This window comes from Equus asinus, chromosome 27 (genome assembly GCF_041296235.1).
Source record: "Equus asinus isolate D_3611 breed Donkey chromosome 27, EquAss-T2T_v2, whole genome shotgun sequence".
NCBI lineage: Eukaryota > Metazoa > Chordata > Mammalia > Perissodactyla > Equidae > Equus > Equus asinus.
Genome location: NC_091816.1, coordinates 19,309,002 through 19,332,650, shown reverse-complemented (window position 1 = coordinate 19,332,650; position 23,649 = coordinate 19,309,002). Strand labels below are relative to the sequence as shown.

Below are 23,649 nucleotides of genomic sequence, written 5' to 3'. Positions count from 1 at the left end.
TTTGTTATTGAAACTATACACATTATATAGATCTGAAAAAAATGACTTAAAATGAGAGGTTACAGGAACACCAAAAGTTAGTGGACTCAGATAACTTAATTATGGAGTGTTTCCTCCAGGCTGTGATGTCCTTTATAATACACGAAAATGAGAAGGCTTTGTTTTACACGGGTTTTAAATAATGACCTCATTCAGCCAGTTTTTCTCATGCCCATTGAGCACAGCAGATCTTCATTTACAGTCTTTCATCATCAAAATCTTATTAGACTTAGGTTGCACTTATCCAGATAATCCAGACCCACAGAGGCATAAGTAACAGTTTGACATTAGAGGAAAAAAATTAGAAAATGAAAATGGTGAAAACCTTCTCCCTCCACTCAGTGAAACACAGCACAGCTGGGAGTCACTGAAAACTATACCAGTGTCCTTGGTATCCCAACAGTGTTATATAACTTAATTCACAGGAGAGCTGAGACAAAAATAAGAGACTTTATCCCTTTGATTCTTGTGCTCATTGTTAAAATAAAACGAATCTAAGTGTTTTCATAACAAAGCAAGAAAAAGCCACAAAAAGAACCCCATAGGCCACTTACATGAAAGGCCATTATCTAACTTTACTTTGATTAAAAATTACTTTAAATGATTTCATCAACAATAAAACAAATTAATAAATTTGCATGAAATAAATGTCAAACTATTAAAGCATTTTAAGATATTATTTCAACATATTTTTAGTGATTACAATGTGATAATAAACTGATCAAGCTCTATCCAAGGGCTGGAGGAAATCTTTAAACTCTTGATTTGTAGTGAAGGTTCTGAATAATCTACTGAAACTTATTAAGGATAAGTAAAAGTTTAAAATAAAAACAATTAAAATTTCATCGGTAAAACTCAAAACAATTTTTGTAATTTGGGTACTCACAGACTGTATTCAACAATTGCATGATAGGCTTATACTGTACTATGAATTTATTATCTATTATTTTGGTTAGAAAGTGCTGTCAGCTATGGCATATTCAAATTTTCATTATAACACGGTTTTACTAAAACTGAAAAAAACCTATGGTTAGAAATAGCTCTGGAATAAGAATATAAGAGGCTAATCTCAAATTTACCTACAATATTTAAAGAGAATTGCTTTATCTCAATATTCATATTTTAAATATACGAGAAACAAAGAAATACAAATACAAATAGATTTCTAAGCTTTCTTTCTGAACTAATTTGAATCCTGAAATACTGATACTATAAACAATTCAATGTTAACTGGCATCACTAGTAACCTATAAGAAATTACAATGAGTTGTAACTTAACTACAGTCAATTCTCAATTATCCTCTCTAATGTGGGAGGGTGGTAACAGAGATAATCCCCAAATAATTATTTTACTTTGGAACACAATGTAAGTTTTGTTTTCTTCTTTCTTTTCTCCATCAGATTTACTTTCATGATGTTTGAGTCAATTCGTTAATTAATTTAGCAGCTTATGATTACAGCGTGGATTGATTACAGCCAAAGGTGTGTTAGTAAACTGGCTCTCCAGGGGAAAAAAACCCCTGATTTGCAGCATTTACCAATTTCTATATTAATACTCCTATCACAGCCACTTTCAAAGGACTAATGGGATGTCACAGAATGTTGAGTTGGGAGAGATGTGCAGAATTAGCTCTGGGAAGCTGTAAAAGCTGCTCCAGCACACCTCTGAAAGAGTGATAAACATCCTCAAAAGATCTTCCACACATAATCTTTGAGCGTATATAAGAGCTGGCTGATCTTCTTCTGATATTAAACCTCCCAAGATTTAAATTAAATTCAACATTTAATTAGCAGATTGTGTCTGTGAGAATTTCTAGCAAAGTTAAATGAGATTAAAAACAGGTTGGAGGCTGGGAGAGATGACAGTGATGTGACTGATAATTTGAAGCTGGGCCACAGCTGGCTTGTAGGGATTTAGGGACTCTACAGGTTGGTGTCCCCAGTTGCTCTTACTTTTAGGCAGTGACTACTGTGTGCCTGCATAAATGATTACAAAAGCACTTCTAAAATATCTGTAAATGGAACATCTATTACCACTTTATGCCTAAAACTGGTTCAAATTTAAAAGGTAACTTTAAACAGTTAATTGCTGGTCATAATCACATCATATATATGTATCACCAACAGATTAGAGGTAGGACAAAATGCTTGCTTTGTTTTGGGATTTTAAAATTGAGTGCAAGTGACAAAATTAACATCTCCAAGTGTTTGCCCTAGACTAGAGGTGTCTATTGAATGACACTGCATATACGCATAACAGAAGGCACATTTGATTTCAGTTTACTTCCCAGCATATTTTTAGATGTAATTTTTAAAAGTCAAACTTTAGAAAAAGAAATGAGAAGCCAACTTTAAAGACAAAAAGATACTGAAAAATGTACCTTAGTATTTACTGAAATAGGAAACACAGAACAGTGTTTACTCCACAAGACACAGCCCATCTTTGGAAATGACAAATCCCTATTAACGGTGGCGTAATGAGAGTGGGGTGGTGGGAGCTGTCCACCTGACGGCAGCAATAAGGGGCGTGTCTCTAGGGAACTCAACAGCAGTAAGGAGTAAGGGTCAATCTGCTTTTAAGTTTCCATGCACTGGCAATCCTCAACAAGGTCAAGGTGAAATATTCCTCCCTTCCTTGACTGACTGCTCCTAGCACACCTCCCCCAAGCCCTACTCTTAGTAAGGCACTCACTATCAGTATTAGAAATTTAGTTGTTTAAATCTACCCATAGCTCTAAGGCATTAACTATCTTTACCAAGTTAAAAGTTTCAGTACTTCATATAAAATTGCAAATTATTAGGTTTAAAAAATTCAGTGAAACTACAAAATAGTATTTCCAAATTTCCTAAAAGTGATCTCTAAGTAAAAAATAACAGTATTTCCTTTTAACCAAGTTGTAAAGTCATGTTTTCTATAAGAAGCAAGTTGATTTAATACAGACTATTACAGGTGAGCTTGCAGCCCCTGCCAGCACAGCTGACATATTTAAATATACCACTTATATAAAGGAATTATTACTTTATTGGAGATAAGGGAAAATATAAAATATATTTTTGACTTCATCACTGTGACTCTAAAATGAAATGAGAACTAGATTAACAAAATGGTAAATAGTACAAGGACCTGGTGGAGGTTTAATTATACCTCTGCGAGGTCTGAAAAGAGTGCTTGGCTTGTGTTACGCCTCAGTGTATCCCAATAGCTTCTGGAGACAAGTTCCTCAGCATCTGTTTTAAGTACCTGCAGGAGTTTTAAGAAGCACAACTGAAATCTAAAGAACAGTCACAAAGAACGACAATTTATACACTTTAAATCTCTTCTAGTCAACCTTGAAAAGAAAAGAAAACACATTAACTTACCTGTTTTGTTTTCTGCTGCACACAACAGTATCATATTACACTGCTAGTAAACCCAGGGTAATTTCAAAGGTGTAATGGTATACAACCAATGTTTCCAAGTACAATGTGGCTTTGTCAAAAAGAATCACATTATCCACCCCCTCCCTCCATGCCCTTCTCCTGAAACATGTGTAACCTCTAAGAAAGTGTGAAATAAAAATTTTACTCCCACCTCATGTGAAGTGAATTCACTGGGAGAAGATTTTTGGTCATTTTGTAGCAACCTATAAAAATCATGCTTAATTTAAAAATGAATTATCGTTGGCTAGGATATATTGCGTTAGTGCATCAAAGAATCAAAATGACCACATCCATACTTTAGAGAAACAAAATTTAAACTAATCCAAAACTTGTCAAAAAGAAATATGCCAGTTTAAGTCAAACCACTCAAAGCTACTCAGTGATTTGCTAAGTGTGCCTATTGTGAACAGATAATGTACTTTATAATCCATTACAAGGACAGAACACTAGTTCCCATCTCAGTACTGGCTAGTGAGAAGAAGGCGATATGAAGATTAAGAGGTGTAGTCTAATCTTCAGATGAAAACGTAGAACCACAAGCTTAACTTGGGTCTCACAAACAAAATAAGTAAATGCCATTTCTGTGAGGATTTATCAGGGAAGATTTCATAGTTTCTCAGTCTCGGCTGTTGTAAGAAAATGCTGCATGATGTACTGAGGAGTGTCTGGCTGATGATGAGAGAACTTTTATTTTGTGTGTGTGTTAATTTCTAAAAGTGCCACCAATAAAATTATAATGCATCCGGGAATTATTTCAAAGGTCTAAGTTTTAATTGATTATTATTAAGCAGAAACACTGTTTACTGCCATATTTTAATAAAATGTTAATAGGAAAGTGTTACTTGGCAGGAATCGCTTATACAACATAGACATATTTATTACCATGAGTGCAAATGTAGCAATATGACAGAGAATCTGCTCGTCATCCCCTTTAGTAATAAATAAGCTTTAATTAAGCAGTTATGTAAGGTAAATAAGTAGAACTAGCTAACTGGAACTAACACAGTTCATTTTCTTTTATATAGGTGTGGTAGAACCTCAATAAGTGGTAGCTAGATTAAATACTCTGCAAATATTACCTAAATATTTTTATTGTGAGTATATTTTTTAACTGTAACTTAGAAGGCCAGTATATGATAAACAAACGGACTGTTAAACCTATCAAACTGGAAAATCAGGCTTACTACACTATTATTACGAGGGTAACAGGAACGATTCGCTTTGTGAAGCCATGTCTCATCCCTACTTCCAAACACTGGTCATCGTCGCACACGCAGACACACATATGCACGCACCCACGCACGCCCACACACACACGCTGATGACATTAGAAAAATATTCACAACGTGTTAAGGGATAAAATTAGTTTAACAAACTATATCGAAAAAGATCTCTATAGAAAAAATATATTTTCTGAGAGTAGAAAAGAAGTAAATATACTAAAATATACTTATTATCTCTGAATGATAGGATTAGGGTTTTAAAATTTTCTTCTTTTTGCTTTCCCATATTTTAAAATATTTTAAGAATGTATACTTATCTATCAGGATAATATACAACTTTTTAAAATAAAAAAATTTTATTTAGAACATAACAGCTTAATAGTCCCCTCTTGCAGAAGCTTTCCAACTCACCATTTAGCTCCAAAGATTAAGTTATGATAGAATATATAGCTGAATTGTTGTAACTGGCTATGTATATATTTTTTAAATCTTACATAGTCTTTTAAATTATAATGTTCTTGAGGGAAGAGCCAATACTCTCACAGCAGCTACTGTCATTCCTTGTAGTAAGTATATGATATAGAATCAACAGAAAAAATAGCTAATATAGCAGTGATTTCCCGGGCACAGTCATAGATTCCTACATATGTGTCTGTTCAGGAGCCAGTATTTAACTTTTTAATTAATGACTTGGATGATAAAATTAAGAGTAAATTTTCAGAACATTCAAAACTAGCAGAAAACTTTAATACTAGAGAAATATAATAGGATATTTAAAATAAGCTTAAAGTAGCCATGAAAATCAGGAAGATTTTAAGTGCAAGAAATGCAAAGCAAATACAAAATCAGAATATATGAGTATAGGCTAAGGAAAGACTGATAGGGGAAAATGCCCAAATATAACTGAGCATTGTAATGGTTATGAAACAGATTATTATGATGCTTTGATATGTAAATAACAGGAAACTTTGCAAAGACTTCCTGAAGCCTTCCCAGTGTCTTTGATTACTATGTGAATTTTAGGCCTCCTCATCAGAGCGTTAGGTAGACCTTCATTAAAAGACATAAAAGAAGACACAGTTCAGAAGAACTTCAAAAACAGATGGCATAGGGGCTGGCCTGGTGGTGCAGTGGTTAAGTTCGCAAGTTCCACTTCGGCAGCCCAGGGTTCCCCAGTTTGGATCCAGGGTATGGACCTATGCACCACTTGTCAAGCCATGCTGTGGCAGGCATCCCACATATAAAGTAGAAGAAGATGGGCACGGATGTTAGCTCAGGGCCAGTCTTCCTCAGCAAAAAGAGGAGGATTGGTGGCAGACGTTAGCTCAGGGCTAATATTACTCAAAAAAAGAAATTGATTAATTAAAAAAATAAAAAATCATAGATGGCAAAGGCAAAATGATGTCCCAATGTACTGTACCTGTAAGTCTGATATATTTTTTCCCTAAGTTTAGAGTCTGCTGTTAGTAGAACTTCCTTAAACTTTGCAGTTTTGGTCAAGAATTTACCTAATGCCTTTTTGGTTGAGGCAAAACAGGCTCCTATTCAAGGCATTCTATGAGGGAGGTAAGGAGGGAGGGAGGGAAGGAAGGAAGGAAGAAGGAAGGGAGGGAGGGAGGAAAGGTGGGAGGGAGGAAGGGAGCAAGGGAGGAAGGGAAGAAGACAGGAAGGGAGGAAGGGAGGAAGGGAGGAAGGAAGGAAGGAGCTATCATCTGAAAAATTCATATATTGAAATCCTAACCCTCAAGGTGATGGTATTAGGAGGAGGTGGGGCCTTTGGGAGGTGATTAGGTCACCAGGGTAGAGCTTTCATAGGAGGGATTAGTGCCCCTATAAAAGAGGCTCAGGAGAGCTCCCTTGCCCCCTTCCACCAAGTGAGGACACACTGAAAAGGTATGTCTATGAACCCAGAAGTAGGCTCTCATCAGCCACCACACTGAATCTGTCACTCTACCATCTTGGACTTCCCAGCTTCCACAACTGTGAGAAATGTTTGTTCTTTATAAACCACCCAGTTTATGGTATTTTTGTTATAGCAGCCCAAATAGACTAAGACAGAAGGAAGGAAGGAAGGAAATAAAAGAAGGGAGAAAGGAAGAAAAAAAGAAGTTAGGAAAAAATAAGACTGATTTAGAGATGGGAATATATCCCTGCGGTATGCAGAATAATGGCTCCCTCAAGTTATCCATGTCCAGACAGGCAAATACCCTATATAAAGTTCAGGTCTGCAAAAGGTTATACTCAGAGATTAGGCAAATTAGGGAAAAAACCCCAAAGTGGCAGCCCACAGAATCAGACAGTAAACTTTCTTTACTTTTAGTGATATGTAAAAAACACACACACAAAATGTAAACAAACTGTATCTTCATAATCTGTGCCACTGTGACAACTGTGGCCTGAAAAATTAAATCTGAGAATTGCAATTTAAAGTTACACAGGACTGCAGTTCCTCCCAGTATACCATAGGATCACACACTCACATTCCTCCTGAGAAAAACACACCCTTAACCCAGTCCTTAAAGAATCCCCAGAGATGCAGTCCAACAAATACATGCTCACAATACAAAATTACTAAACACAAAAGAACACAAGCCTCCAATTAGTGAGAACCAGCGGAAACAAGAAAAAGTAGATCTAGACCTGCAGACTTCAGATATTGACGTCATTAGATATAGAATACAAAATAAGTTTAATAAGTTTAAAGAATATGAAGCCGTAATTGAAAGGAAAGGATTTTTCAGGAAGAACAGACTACCAAAAATTACTAGGCTGATTAGGAAAAGAACCAAATAAAACTTCTAGAAATTAAAAATGGAACCACTAAAATTTAGTATCATATTATATATAGCTAAAGGGAGAATTAGTGAACTGGCAGATAATATGAAAAAATTTATACAGGATGCAATATGAAAAGATAAAAATATGGCAAATCATTAAAGAGAAGTTATGTGACATAAGAAAGACCATATTAACAGAGAAAATGGGAAACAGAAAATATTCAGAGACTTACTGGCAGTGAATATTTAAGAATTAATGAAAGAAAACAATCCTCATATTTGAGGAGCCAAATAAATTCATGATACATAACAGCAAAAACAGAGATACACTGTAGTAAAATTGTAGAATACCAAAAGTAAACAGAATCATAAAAGTAGTCAGAAAGAAAACAGATAACCTACAACGGAATAATAATTAGACTCGGAGCTGACTTTTCAATTTCGATGATAGAAACTGGAAGACTAGAAAAATACCATTACTTTTTGAAAGTAAATGTCAATTCACACTAATATATCTAGTAAAATTATCTTTCAAAATAGGGGCATACATACATGTATCGAATTATTGTGTTGTCTACTTGAAACTAATTTAATGTTATATGTTAATTATATCTAAGTTTAAAAAATAATTAAAGATAAAAGTAAAAATAAACAAATTCATAGAAACAGAACAGACTGGTGGTTGCCAGAGGCAGGTGGGGGTGGGGAAATGATTAAAAGCTACAAACTTCCAGTTGTAAGTCCTGGGGATGTAGGTACAGCCTGGTGACTATAACAATACTGTATTGTATACTGGAAGTTGCTAAGGGAGTAGATCTTAAAAGTTCTTATCACAAGAAAAAAAATATGTAACTATTTAAGGTGATGGATGTTAACTAAACTTATTGTGGTAATCATTTTGCAATATATACATATGTCAAATTATGCTGGACACTTTAAACTGAAACAATGTTATATGTCAATTATATCTCAATAAAACTGGAAAAAAATAAGGTAAAAATAAAGATACTTTCAGAAAGAGGGCTTTTAAAAAAACATTTACCAGAAGACCCTCACTTTAGATACACTGTGAGCAGAAAATTATGAGATTTAAGAAGGGTGAGATTAAAGAGGGAATTAGTGAGTAAAGATGGCAAATACATAAGTAATTCTAAACAAACACTGATGGTATACCTTAAGTCTAATTTGTGGGATTAAAATAAAAGACAAAGGCAAACATTGTGCAATTTCAAGTACCCATGCCAGGAGGGAAATAAAACATATCAAAACACTTTAAGACTTTAAGGAAGAAAGTAAAGATATGTCCTAATCTAAGACTTCATTATTTTAAGTATACCTATTAAAATGTCAAGAATAACTACACAACAAAATAGAAATATAGTGACTGTCTTCTAAACTAATATAGAGAAAATAAAAAGAGGAAAAATAAACTTAAGTTAATGCAGAAGAAGGTAAGAAAGGAGAAAAGAACAGTATATAGAATGGCTAAAATATATCCAAATAAATTAGTAATCACAGTAATGTAAATTGACTGAATTTTCCAATTAAAAAGCACAGATTATCAACCCAGATTAAAAGAAACCAATAAAATACACAAGATATGCTTTTAAAAAAGACACATGTAAAGTATAAGGAAAGAGAAACGTTGGAAAAGATATACCAGGCTTCTATTAATGACAGGCTAGTAAATAGCACCAATCTTCTCACTGAGAATAACTGAAAAAGCTGGACAAAACATAAAATAGATATTACCTTCCTCAAAGCATTTTAAAGACATTATTTGCCTTTGGTAATGTGTTGACATTTGTACCGATGCAAAAGCAATGGTGGGTAAAATTGCTGGAGCCTTAGTACAAGGACAGCAGTGGCACCAAAGACCAAAGTCATTACATTCTTGAGAAGTCATTACATTCAGAAGTCATTCCACATACCCACCTTAAAAAAAAAAGATTCACTTAAGAATGTACTTGCCGAAGAATAAAACTTACAACTGTGTTAAATGGACCTTTGAGCACACATCCTTTTAATATCTGGTGTGATGAAACTGGAAGCATGCACACAGCACTTCTCCTGCCTACTGAAGTTCTATGGGTGTCTTGAGAAAAAACATTTGTGTGATGCTTTGTGCCACAAGGTGAATTAGCCACCGTTTTCATGAAGCATCATTGTTACTTGAAAGAACAACTGACAGACAAACTATGGGTATTTAGACTTTGCTATTTGGCAGACATTTTTTTGAAAATGAACCAAGTGAGCCTGCCATTTCAAGGGAAACAAACGATAGTATTTGTTGCCAAAATAACATATTGCAACAGACTGAATGCAGAAGCACCTATGAGAAACCATTAGGTGAGATATTAAAGAGGTTTGCAAAGAATGTAAAATACCACACTCCTCGCTACATTTTTAAAGTTATTTTTCATAAAAACTTGTTTAACATTATTTTTAAATGGATTAATACTTTTAAATTTCTCAGTTTTAATTTCTAATATAATAAATATACATAGATAAAACCAACATAAACAAAAGCTCTTTGGGGTCTTCAATAATGTGAAGCGGTCCTGAGATGGAAATGTTTGAGAACTGTTGCTTATAGCAATAAAAGTGAATGAACTAGGACTAGATACAACAATATAATATGATCCCATTTACACAAAGTACAAAAATGGGTAAAACTATATTGTTTAGTATGCATAGACAGGTGGTAAAACCACAAGGCAAAGCAAAGAAGTGATTTACACAAGAGTTATGATTGTGGATATCTTTTGGAGGAGAAGGCGGGGATTATGATCGGAGAGACATATGAAGGGGCTTCCAGGGGCATGGCAACGTTGTATTTCTTGATCTGTGTGATGGTTGAACTTTTATTATTATTTATTTCATTTTATACACACATTTTATTTGTAGTAAATTTCTGAACTAAAATATATTTAGAAAATCAGGGAAGCTTCATCATCACTAGAGGAAAAAGTAGAAAATAAAAAAGAAAGTAATACAAAATATTAATAAAAATAAAGGTGGTATGGGGGGCCAGCTCGGTGGCGTAGTGGTTGAGTTCACGTGCTCTGCTTTGGTGGCCTGGGGTTCACAGGTTTGGATCCTGTGGGCAATCTATACACACTTGTCAAGCCATGCTGTGGCTGCATCCCACATAGAAAATGGAGGAAGACTGGCATGAATGTTAGCTCAGGGACAATTTTCCTCAAGTAAAAAGAGGAAGGTTGGCAAGAGATGTTAACTCAGGGCCAATATTCCTCACCAAAAAAATATATATATAAGAAAATAAATAAAGGTGGTATATTTATTCTGACAACTAAAATAGATTTTAAGGAAAAAACATAACTAGAGCTATAGGGATAGTATAATAACATAAGATTCATTTCACTAAGAAAATGTAAGTAATCTATATTCCCATACAGGCAATAACAATACTTCAAAATATATAAAATAAAAAACAGCAGAATTACAAGTAGAAATTAATAATCATCATAATGTGTAATTTAACATATTAATTGAGAGATCAAGCAGACAGCAACATTACTGACAGAGATTTAAAACACATAATTAACGTGTTTGGTCATATATATGTATGCATATGTGACCCACACATATATATGATAAACACACACATACATACATATATATATACACAGCAACCCTGTACCCCAAATTGGAGAATACACATTCTTTTCAAATACAGATCATTTACGAATACTGACATTGTTTTAGCCCATAAAACAAGTCTCAGCACATGTCAAAAATTGTATAAAAACTGGTACACTTTCTGGCTACAATGGAATTAGGGTAATTAAGATAACCTTTTAAAAACTTTAAAAAAGTCATAAAAGGCATGTCAAAGTCAAATATACTTGACTTTTGCATTATTTATTCTTTCAAATGTTTTATATTTCTTTCCATTATTGTGGTAAGATAATCAAGTGTTGAGTATATAAGAAATATGAAAACAATCAGGGTGGTTTGGAACAGAAAAGGTTATAAAGTAACTATCTTCATGGATACAAAGGAGTACGCTCAACCTTACACTGCAGCAAAAAATACTTCCTCAGAACAGACGCAAAGTCTACTGTAGGAATGATTAAATTTTGGAACAGGCTACTAGGGGGGCCACAGAATCTCTCTTCCTAGTAACAGTCAAGAGGGGCCCCGTCTTTCCTGAAGGAACTTCTTCCTTAAGGTAGAATCCTAGGTTAAGTTCAGCTACATGAACTGTACTCAAATCAGATACTTTATCACTCCAGTTGATCTACAATTCTGGAAACTAACAGATAACTGCCAGTTAACTTATAACATTATACTACTATATTTGTGCAATACACAAATCAAGGATATTTCATATAAATTTTTAGGTTATCTGATTTTTTTTCTAATTTTAAATGAATTTTTCTTGTTTGCTTGCATTTTTTTAAAAATAATCATTCCTTTCTGAACAAAAATTTTTCTATTATAGCAAAAAAAAAAGTCAGTTTATATAACCAACTAAACTCCTAAGGAAATTGAAAAATCATGAAGCCCATTTAAGACTGTGGATAAAAATGACATCAAGTTACATCACTTTAAAATATGTATTTTATATTCTTAGATGTAAGAAAAGATGCCTTCAGTAAAATAAATAATAGAAATAAAAGTATATATTACCACAATAAAATGTAAAATCATAAATTTACTTTCCTATTAAATAAGCAAGCATAATATGAGTGAAATAATGCAATTCAAATCTGCTTCTCAACATTATTCTCTTAATGTCTACTCGAGTGACTGTAATTTGTATACATGGCTTAAACTAGAACTATATTAGTACCCATTTCTTTTTAACAATATTACTCTGAAATGTATTTTTTTAAAAAACACAGTCATCTATATGAAAATTACACATGAGTTTAAAGGAAAAATATAAAGTGCCATGGTTGGAAAAATGGCTCATGCAATAACAGATTAGAAAAATAAATAATAAAGTCATAACTATTATCAAGTTTCACAGGGCATATTACATTAAAATCTGTGAGATTTTCATCATACGCATTCTTTCAAAGTTTTGAAATGATTAACAGATGAATCTTTTAAAAGGTTTAAGAAAATGGTTGATTTTATTTAATGGAAAACAGTAGCGAATTTTGTAGAAAAAAATTAGGGATCAAAACAATTAGTCAGTCATAAAAGTCCCATGGACTTGGCTTGTTCTCCAGCCCATTCGAGGCCCATTCCTTGTGATTTAGGCAAGATATCTTAGGTTTATTTTATGCTGAATCAGCCCCCGGTGTACGTTCAAATCTAGAACACAGTGAGTTTCAGTGGTTTGGAATTTGGATGAACTCTCCACAGAGGAGGTAGCACACCTACTTTTAGCGTGGTACACTAACTGGAACACTTCCAGCAGGCTAATACTGAGTCAGTCACCCCAAATTCAAGGGCTTCTCTCAGGTGGAATCTGCATAACTTGAGGGATCCTTCTAAGTGACTTAAGGATCATTGGGGAAATTAAATGAACTGTGCATGTTTACATTCAAAAGGGGCCAGAGCCTGCTCTCAGTTGTTTAGCAGCTGGGCTAACCAACAAGCTCTGACCTTCCAGGAGAAGAGAAAGAAGAAGAAAGCGTACATTTGGAAGATCATTTGCAGGAACTCCCAACTTTTTCCAGAAAAAGAAGAGTATGAAAGTTATAATCTTCTTTGAGAAATAAAATGATACATTGATACACTAAACATATCAAGTGTCATCTTATACTAGACTTTTTGTATAGACCATAGGCAGTAGGCAGGCATCAAAGGTTTTAGAATAAATTTGGGAGAAATACTGAAAAGTCTATCCATTACAGAAAAGACTATATATCCAATGAGGGTCTACCCAGTGAGAAAAAACAGTATATAAGATGGATAGATCTACTTCTTAAAATACCTGTGTTTTGTAGGAGCACAACCTAAGAATCTGCTCCATAATCTGTATTTAACTCTTCAAATACCAATGGAAAATATAAAATTTCAATTATGCTACCAGAGTTTTTGTTTGTTGTTCACTCACCTTTCCCTTATTTTAATCTAAAGTTAAAGATATACAATTGGTCTGTAAAGTTTAGTCTTCTCATAAATCTAGGAAGGAAATAAAAAATTTTGGCTTGGTTGCACCTTATTATATTCATTAATTCCTAAACATTCTTAATAGCAGATATAGCCTTATTTAAAGAAATAACATTATCAAGTATAACAGGTGAGGGCTATTTACATAAAGAACATTTAAAGTATTGTACATACACTATTAGTAGGAGAATGGTATCCATAAAGTTGAACACGCTGACATAGAGCACAAAGGGCCAAATGAAGTGTCACATTTCAGAATGAACCCAAGTATAGCAAAAGAAAAAAAGAAAAAGACGACAAAATAATCAATTAGGAAGGGCAAATCATTATGCTATATTCTATATAGAGCACACACATAATACAAGTGGGATAAATGTTAAAGATGAGTAGCAAAGTTTTTAAAATCTCATATAATTAAACACTAAATGAATTTGTGCTCATTTCAACTATTTTCATTGCCACCTTCTGATAGAACTATTGCTTTGAGTAGAACATGTTCCTCAAAATATGAGGTTTTATTTAGACACACTTCAGGAATTCTACATATGACGGGAAAAATCCAGATGTAGTGGCATGGCGGTGGAAATGGCATGAGAGACCTACAGTGGAATCCTGTTCTACTCTTAATAGTGCTGTGACCTTAGGCAAGTTAACGAACCTCTCTGAGATGGTTTTCTCATCTGTAAGACAGTTATGATACTTACCTGGGAGAAATGTCATGAGGACTAAATGGGAGTAACATTTATAATGGATATAGCACAGAGCTTAGCACATAATAAATGTCCCATGAAATGTTATGTTTGTTTCTCTCTTCCCTTCTGAAGCATACTTGGTTTTATTTTGGTATGTAAGTATTTTTAAATTTAGTTTTGATTTGGGTATGTAAATATTCAGTTCAAAGCAGCTGCGTGGTTCCACTAATGAAAACAGAACTTTAAGTTTTACAATTAGCTAACTTTTTTGAGTGTTTATTATATGTCACATACTGTTAAGTGGCTACATGTTTTAGCTCATTTAACCCCCATAACAATCACATGTGGTCATCACTCCTATTATTCCCATTGTACAAATGAAGAAACTGAGGCACAGAGAGGTTAAGGACTTTGTTCAAGGACACGTAGGTAATGAATGTCAGAGCTAATATTCAAACCCTGCAAATCCGGCTCCTGAGTCTGTGTTATACTGTCTTTCTAATGTAATCCACATATTTTCACTATAAGCTAAATTTCAATTGCCTCAAAACTCAAAAATCTCATAAGTTCAGATCTGCGTTATTTAAAATGTGACGACTATTAAGTTCCCATTAGTTATCATTATCATTAAACATGGTAACAAATATTTGTAGAGGGCTGCGTTGTTGTAGAGTGCTGTTTAGTTCAAAGGTTGTACTAAAGATTATTTCTGAATTGTTGTAAGGAATAGTTCTGATAGCTAAATTATATAAATAGAATTTCAGAAGCACTAATTAAACTATGTAAGATAAATACCTCTGAGGTAATGGAGAACAAGGACTTTAGTAAGCATTCCTTTACATATAAACAAGCTATGTATTAGCTGTAAGTTACTTATTTTTTTAACATTTTATTTTTCCTTTTTCTCCCCAAAGCCCCCTGGTACATAGTTGTATACTTTTAGTTGTGGGTCCTTCTAGTTGTGGCATGTGAGATGCTGCCTCAGCATGGCTTGATGAGCAGTGCCATGTCCATACCCAGGATCCGAACCGGCGAAACCCTGGGCCGCCGAAGTAGAGTGTGTGAACCCAACCACTCGGCTACTGGGCCGGCCCCAGTTGTAAGTTATTTTTATCTGTTCTTTAAAAGAAGTCTCCTTCCCCATATATTTGCCTGAGAATGCTTCACTAACCTATATGCATATAAAATAATTTAGGGTATGCTGATATAACTTAGATTTCATAATTCAGATAGACTTTCTCTAATCAATCTAAGTTAATGAAGTTTTATTATATCACTATTATGAACTTATTTAAATTAAATCAGTATTAATTTACTTTACCTGGGCTGCAATGAAGCTCAGAGCCAAGTTTGTGCTGACACTGTAGCTTTTCCCAATGTGGGTTGTCTGCTATTATTTCTCCCTTTCCTTTCTCCCTTTGTTATTTGACTTACGTATTTTAGTAAATGTTAATACTTAGAATAGTATTGTATTTTTACCGGAAGATCCATAAGTCCTTTCTGGAAGTAGTACAAATGAACAAATACATAAAACAGTTAAATTTCTATCTGCTGAAATACTATCTACTTTATCACTGAGCTATATCAAAAGATTCATTAACATAATTCAACCTCCTAAAAAATACTTTATTAACAACTTACCTATCCAGTCAATTATAGTTAATCTATCAAAAGTAAAATAATTGTTTTTTCTTTCAATATATTATATTATCTACAGAAAACAAAATTTATGATGGTATTTAATTCTCTAGTGTTATTTGTTAATACTCTAAAAAACTGCATTTATGGGGCTAATTCATATAGGATTTATTGATCACAATCTGAAAACCATGAGACCTGAATTACAGAACTCTTTTTTTTAACTCTTTTTTTTTTTTTTTTGGAGGAAGATTAGCCCTGAGCTAACATCTACCGCCAATACTCCTCTTTTTGCTGAGGAAGACTGGCCCTGAGCTAACATCCGTGCCCATCTTCCTCTACTTCATATGTGGGATGCCTGCCACAGCGTGGCTTGCCAAGCAGTGCGTAGGTCCACACCTGGGATCAGAACTGGCGAACCCTGGGCCGCTGAAGCAGAAGGTGTGAACTTAACTGCTGTGCCACCTAGCGGGCCCCAAGAACTCTTTTTGTTTGTTTGTTTGTTTGGTAAGGAAGATTGGGCCTGAACTAAAATCTGTGTCAAACCTCCTCTATTTTAAATGTGGGGATGCCGCCACAGCATGGCTTGATGAGCAGTGTGTAGATCCTCACCCAGGATCCGAACCTGAGAACCCCAGGACGCCGAAGTGGAGCGTGCACACTTAACCACTATGCCACTGGGCCAGCCCTCTAAACTAGAGAACTCTCAACGTCCCTTTTAATACTTGGCTAACACTATAATCAGCTGTTTGAATTTTTAAGAGTTTCTTCCATAAGCCTTGTCAATTAACATATTTGGAGGTGGTTCTACAAATACTGATGATAACTATATCATAAATATCCCATGAAATAATATTTATTTCATAATCCAGATAATCTACTTTTATTAATATAAATATAAATACACACTTCATAGATCTATTGGGGTTGAATATGGCACCCACTTGCTACGGATAATTCGTGATTTAAAAAATACACATCCTTGTAACAATGAGAATAATAAAAACTGGTGCAACTCCCAGTTAATTATTTGAATTCCAAATAGACCAATTAAACTACTGCATGGGGTCACCAATTTATAAATGAAACAATTATCATTTAAGTGCCAACAAAATTCACCGTGTTTCTGCTATCTAAGTACCAGATGAAGAAACATGCTATCACGGTGAAAGTGCAGATTTTGGAGCTGGCCAGCCCTAGGTTCAAATCTTGACTTTGCCATTTAACAGTTATGTAATTTTGGATAAGATACTTAACCTTTCCAACTATCCAGCTAACCTTTCCAACTCTGTTTCCTTCATCTATAATTAGAGATAATAAGAGAACTGTCAGGTAGATTAAATGAGAAAACACATGCAAAGCACCTAGCATAGTGCTGATAGTAAGGCCTCAGTAATTGTTATTTTTATTATGTGAACCTGGAATGTGGTCAGGCTGAAACACTTGGGACAAGCAAAATGAAAACTGGTAGGAAAATGGAAGGAAACGTTGCTTATCTCTACCTTCAGAATTAGATGAAAACTTACTCATCCCAGAGGAAGAATCTATGGCGTATATTTCTGAGAAAGCAAAAAACATAATTTCTTGTTTTTGCTTCAACATTCATTTTGTTATAGTATCACTAAATTCATTCACGTGTATACTTAAATCTTTGCAATTCACCTTTAAATTTTTACATGCATAATGATCTGTATTAATCTATTATATAAAATACCCTTCAAATCTCACAAACAACAAGAATATGGATGAAAATGATTTAATGAATGTGATTATGGATACAGATGTTTAATATCAATATTTGATATAAATATTGATATTGATGCATATAAATACTGAAGCAATTTTTGTGCATAACGACTTCAGAAAGTTTTTAAGAAAGAGATAGCTCCAAAGTTACAGACTTTAAGTACTGTTTCTCAACATGAATAAAACAATTCTTACCTAGAAAACCCACCTGAAACTACTATCATTATTCTTACCAGCATTGCACGCTTTTCTTCATCTCCTTTAGTTTCTCTCTTTTCATTTTTTTTCCTGAATATCTCTTGAAGCTGAAAAGGAAATCAATCAAGAATCAAATATCCAACAAGAAAACAGCTTCATCCATCGAGAACATTAAGACTACTTATATTAAGAAAATACAGATATATTTTCTGACACCAATTTTTTTTTCTCCTGAGAAAAAGAAAATACATCCTTTGATACTGGCAACTCATAGTGAAGTTAAATGTACAAAATCATAGTTTTACTTTATCTCTAAGACTCAAAGACATGGGGTCTGTGGTGCACACACAAAAAGAGATGAAGCCTTCTGGGGTATAAAGAACATTGGAATAGAACCAGGGACTCTGGGTTTGAGCCCATCTTCTGTCACACACTAATTTTATGATGGCGGACAGGTCACTCACGCCCCGCTGGGCTCCAATTTGCTCACCTATGAAATGAAGGTGGACTAGAAGACCTCTAAGGTCTCTTTCAGGTAACTGAGCACTGTGGTGGGAGCATGGGCCCTGCATGTGTAACGCCTTGAGCAAGCTACTCTAATTATTTAAAGCTTGTTTTCCATATCAGCAATAAGGAGATAATTCCTTACCTTACAGGAATACTTTTTTTCTCCACCTTTATTGAAATATTATTGACAGGTCTTAAAAGAATGCTGTGCAGAGGAAATATTACAAGTAATTACTTAGCACGTTGCCTGTCACATAATGACTTAACATATGTTAGCTATAAGTATAAATGGTATTTTTCCTCTTTAAAATCCTATTTTACAAATGGAAGCCTAATCCTACCTCTATCTCAGTTTTCTGAGGAGGTCATTGTTCTCATCTACGTAATTTGAACAGCAGTCTCAACCCTTCATTTCATTTTGTATGGCAATAGTTGAAAGTCAAATAAAATGTATTACCTCCTAAGATATGTAGTAACAACTAAAAATACAATAAAAATACAAATGATTTTATTACCATCAATTTCTTTGCACATTTTTTCTTACTGAAAAGAGTTTTTAAAAAAGGAAAGGTTAATAATCACTTTATAAACAGGCAGGAGAATCACAGATTTTAGACCCCCACAAATAACTTAGCCCAACTCCACCTCCTGCTTTCAGGAACTCTTTCTGTTTACAAACAAACAAAAAACATCCCATGTGAGGCAGCAGTATGGCCACTGCTAAGAGTAAACCACAGTTTGAAAGCGAGGGCAGCTTTAATAAGAGCATAGAGTGGTAACAAATAGAAGTTCTACACGAATATTTTTACTTTCCATCTCCACAGACAATATTCTAAAAGACATCTATATAAAAGCAGCTATTAACAGACTGAGTTCCAATAGACAGTTTATTGAAAATTATTTAGATTACTAGGTCCATCCTCAAAGTCCTAAAATACAGTTGTACACTGTCATAACAAAACTATATTAAACGAAATCTGTCCATTTTAGGATGTTGGGAACATTTCTCTATGTGTTGCAATGAAACTGAAAACTCTCACCTCCCCATTATCCTGAAAAACACTAAAATGAGGGACCCTTCATGGTCCCAGCTCCCATGGCTTGGCTCAGGGACTGTACCTGGGTAAGGGCTACACGGCTGTCAGATTAAGCCTTTTGATAGATCCCAGTAAAAGGCTGTTTGCTTCCTTTTGAATGGCTACTAATTAGCTTTTGATGAGGATTTTTATGCCTTCTCTCTTCTACCACAGAAAAGAATGATTTCATAGTTTTTCTTCCGTGTTCCAACCTCCGAAGAAAATACCAAGCTGTTTAACAGGTTTTCTGAGGGATTTTCTTTTTATTGAAGTATAGTTGACATACAATATCAAATTAGTTTCAGGTGTACAGCATAGTGATTCAACATTTATATACATTACCAATGATCATCACAAGTCTAGTTACTATCTGTCACCATACAAAGTTATTATTGACTGTATTCTCTATGCTGTACATCTAAGGGAGTTTTAATGGCTTGTTACAAGAGAAAAATAGAAAGTAAAATGGCTATTTATAGGCCATCTTTCCCTTTTATTTTTACTAGGAGAGCATAAGTAAATATAGAATTGAATATAAATGCTAAGAGTAGACCTTGTTTCTGTAAGGAATAAATTAATGTTAATCTCCACATCGGAAAAAAAACAGAACAGGCATTTTGCCGCAAAAGTAGAAGCAGGATACATGAGTAAAAAGAAACAAAAATTCTGGAAGGGGGGCAGGGGTAAGATGAGTGAGCAGCTGATGATGTTGCCAGACCAGCACCCACACTGGACCAATCAGGTGAGCACGATCAAAGGACAAATACCTAAGAACAATCGTACTCCTCCCACTTTAGATCAGCCCTTGGTCAAAGACAGGAGAAGGGAAATGGAAAATGGGGACAAGACTAGGGGGACAACACAAGGTGGTAATGAGTGGGAGAGGAAAGGAAAAAGGAAAATCATAAATCCTATAATGAGAAGGAAGGGAAGCTCCTGTGGCAAAAAGTTGTGACTGGGTGGCTGATATTACGAGACTGAGTATTAACTGGGCATATCTAATGCCTCAGGATTACCTGCTACCCACCCAATGGAAAATACTTAACACACTTCAAATTTCCAGAAAATGTGGAAACAACTAGAATCATCTTTATACACTGAATATAATTTACATTTTTATAATGTAAAAATTATTCAAAGTACATGAGAATATATTTCTTTATTAAATTCAAGTGAAAGCATACATTTTTCACTTTCTTCTAAAACAGTATTCCAAATAATACAAAAATATAAGTAACATTTAATGATTGATAAAATGCAGCATATAACATACATACCACCAAAAACTCCTTTTTATCCACCATCTCATTGCCATCGGTGTCAAACATGTTGAAAGCTATTCTAAAACCTGCGTGTGGCTCTGCCAGAAAAACAGAAAAGGATTTGTGAAATGGAAAAATGTTTTCAAAGTACAAAACCATATTAGTTGTAAGCCGTTATTCATATTTTGTACAGAAATACTTTCTTTAACCAAAAAATTAAGAGTAACATGTTACTATTAGTTAAATATAATAAAAGCCATATATATGTATACCTATTTCTGCTTCATTATATTAGCACACTTAATAAAAGAATTGATAATATACTTTCAAAGTACTTGTGTGGTACTTGTTGCATAGCACTGACAGTAAAATTTGACTACTTTCCTTCCCAAACTAAATATTTCTATTTCCTATCCAAAGTCTGTCAGTTTGTTTAAAAGGAAAATATCAGCTCATCACATTTGAAATATTTTCAACTACTTAGATCAGAAGAAAAAAAAATATGACACAACAGACTAGTCCAAATTCTGGGGAAAATAATAACAGAAATGTCCTATAAAATAAACATCAAGCCTGAGAGATTACACATTTGGATTTAAACTTCTAGAGACTTCAAAAACAGAAATAAAAAAAGAGGCTTGAATAATTAATTCCCAATTCCCTCTAAATACAAGAAACAATTGCTTTTCCGAGAAAGACTTTCACACACTATGAAGTGCTGTAATTTTATGAACCTTATAATGAGGTTCAATTCCTTTTCTGTTTTCACTTCTAAAGCATAAAGGAGAAAACTTGCACAGAAAAAAACCTTGAACCTGTCCTTCGAAGAGGAGCTCAGTGTACATGCCTTTTTAAAACATTTGACCTTTTCTTTTGAGATGACCGGCAAAAGGTTAAAAAGGACCTCCCACATTTACACTTGCCACTGCCTGTTGTGAAATCTTGGACTGAGCAAGAAAGCAGCACACAGCCCTGCTTTCTTAACTGGTAACAGCTGTCTCTGAAAATAATGGAAACGGAAGCCAGTCTTTTATGCAAGCTCATTTCTTGCATATATTTTAGGAATCTAAACTTACTTTCATTATCATTCACTGGAGAAAGAAAGAAAAAGTTATACCATCTCTGATAACCAAGTTATAAGCTTTAAAAAGATGTTGAAAATACACATAGAAAGGAAGTCCTTAGAAGCATTGTTTGGAAGGGAAAATAAAGTTAATAAGAAGTAAAGAGGAGAAAACTACACATAGGTAACATAGATTACATAGCCCACTTCCTGCCAGCCCTCTTCTCACATTTTTCTTGGTTCTAATCTGAACATGCATAATTTTCCAATTCAAATCCCTAGAAGTTTCTAAAAGGGTCCTGAACGCCAAAGGAAGACTCACGGTATCCAGAAATCCTAACCTTTCCATAGTAAGCAGAAGCCACCATATGTGTTTCTTCCTATACCCTCAGACCATACCTCGTGCCATCTCAACAAGTGGCTTTCCTAACCAGTTCTGTTTCCTTCTTGCCTATCACTCTGCTGGTTTAGGTACTTACAACTTCTAATTTAGATCCAAAGTTGTTCTGGCTAACAAGATCACTTTCAATAAGTCTCTGAGATACTCCTTGGCACCCACTCACAGACTCAAATCGTCATAATGGCCTTCCAGTCTGGAACAACGTCAGGTAGTCCTATTACTAACTACACAAGACTCGTTCTTCAGCACCAATGTTTTAATTTCATTTGGAGTCCAGGAGTGAAAAAGCAAGAAAAAATAAAAGAGGCTAATTTTTTGAAACACACACACACATTCCCCAAACTTCCTGCAACAAAACTCCAACATAACGTCATTCATTACTAAATTCAGAATAACATAGTGGCTGTGAATTTTCTAATCATAGAAGTACAAGGAATTTTAAGACTCATTTCTAATGACAGGTTTATTTATTTATTTATTTTTTAAAGATTGGCACCTGAACAACTGTTGCTAATCTTTTTTTTTAATTTTTCTCCCCAAAGCTCCCCAGTACATAGTTGTATATTTTAGTTGTGGGTCCTGCTAGTTGTGGCATGTGGGATGCCACCTCAGCATGGCCTGATGAGCGGTGCCATGTCTGCGCCCGGAATCTGAATCAGCGAAACCCTGGGCCGCCAAAGCGGAGTGCGCGAACTTAACCTCTCGGCCACCACGGGGCCGGCCCCTGACAGAGGTTTATTGACGTACTCGTTTCCACACATCTCTATAAATCCCCACAACTGGAAATTCCACTAGTGATATTCCTTCATTCATTCCTTTCTTCATTCATTTGCCAACTATTTTTTGAGAGGCTACATGTGCCAGCCACTGTTCTTGATATGGAAGTTAACAAAAAAAGATAAAATCTTTGCCTCCATAGACCTTGCAATCAAGTGTGAGGAGACAAGCAAGACAGTTTAGTGCTGTGAAGAAAATAAAACAAGGAAAGGGATAAAAAGGGAGATGGGAGAGGGAGCTACATTAGGGAGGATGGTCAAGTAATGATTCTCTAAGTCTTCACATTTGAAAGGAAACCTGAATGATGTTTATTATCATGAGCATCTTGAGGAAAAGCACTGAAGGCAGAGGGAGCAGACAGTACAAATTCCTGAGGTGGGAACTCAAGGAACAGAAAGATCCGGTGGCTGGAGCACAGTAAACTATAGGATCTAAGTTCCTCCATTAAAAGCAATGAAATTTAACTGAAACCCTCCCTTCATATATTTCATAAGAACTGCTGCACATGAGAGGAAGAGGTTAACAAAGCTGTTTGAGAATGTATGATGGGTATTCTGATAGACTCACTAGTTAGAAGACTCATTCTTTCACAATAGTCTTGCAGAAAATGTGCTTTGAATGAGTATAGCAGGAAATTTAAAATCACTACATGCCCTGACCTTTAGGCTCTCATGTAGATTAAACCACAAGGATTGAAACATGATATTAAATTTACAATTTATGACCATTTTATTACTA

General features: G+C 34.6%; 1 protein-coding gene across 5 annotated transcripts in view; it reads right to left on the bottom strand.

Annotated features, from left to right (window-relative positions):
- Positions 1 to 23,649, bottom strand: part of MICU3 (mitochondrial calcium uptake family member 3) — a 99,224-nt gene that overhangs the window by 21,613 nt on the left and 53,962 nt on the right. For 2 of the 5 annotated variants that reach the window (XR_011498762.1, XM_044760520.2), the window contains exons 6-9: positions 20,687 to 20,769; positions 17,862 to 17,933; positions 13,727 to 13,765; positions 3,185 to 3,280 (exon numbers count right to left, since the gene is read on the bottom strand). Coding sequence is in view for 4 of the 5 variants with exons in the window: in XM_044760520.2 (XP_044616455.1) it covers positions 3,185 to 3,280; positions 13,727 to 13,765; positions 17,862 to 17,933; positions 20,687 to 20,769 (290 nt within the window). In the remaining variant the exon portion in view is untranslated. The remainder of the gene's footprint in view (positions 1 to 3,184; positions 3,281 to 13,726; positions 13,766 to 17,861; positions 17,934 to 20,686; positions 20,770 to 23,649) is intronic. The other 3 variants (XM_044760522.2, XM_044760521.2, XM_044760523.2) reach the window with 3 other exon arrangements.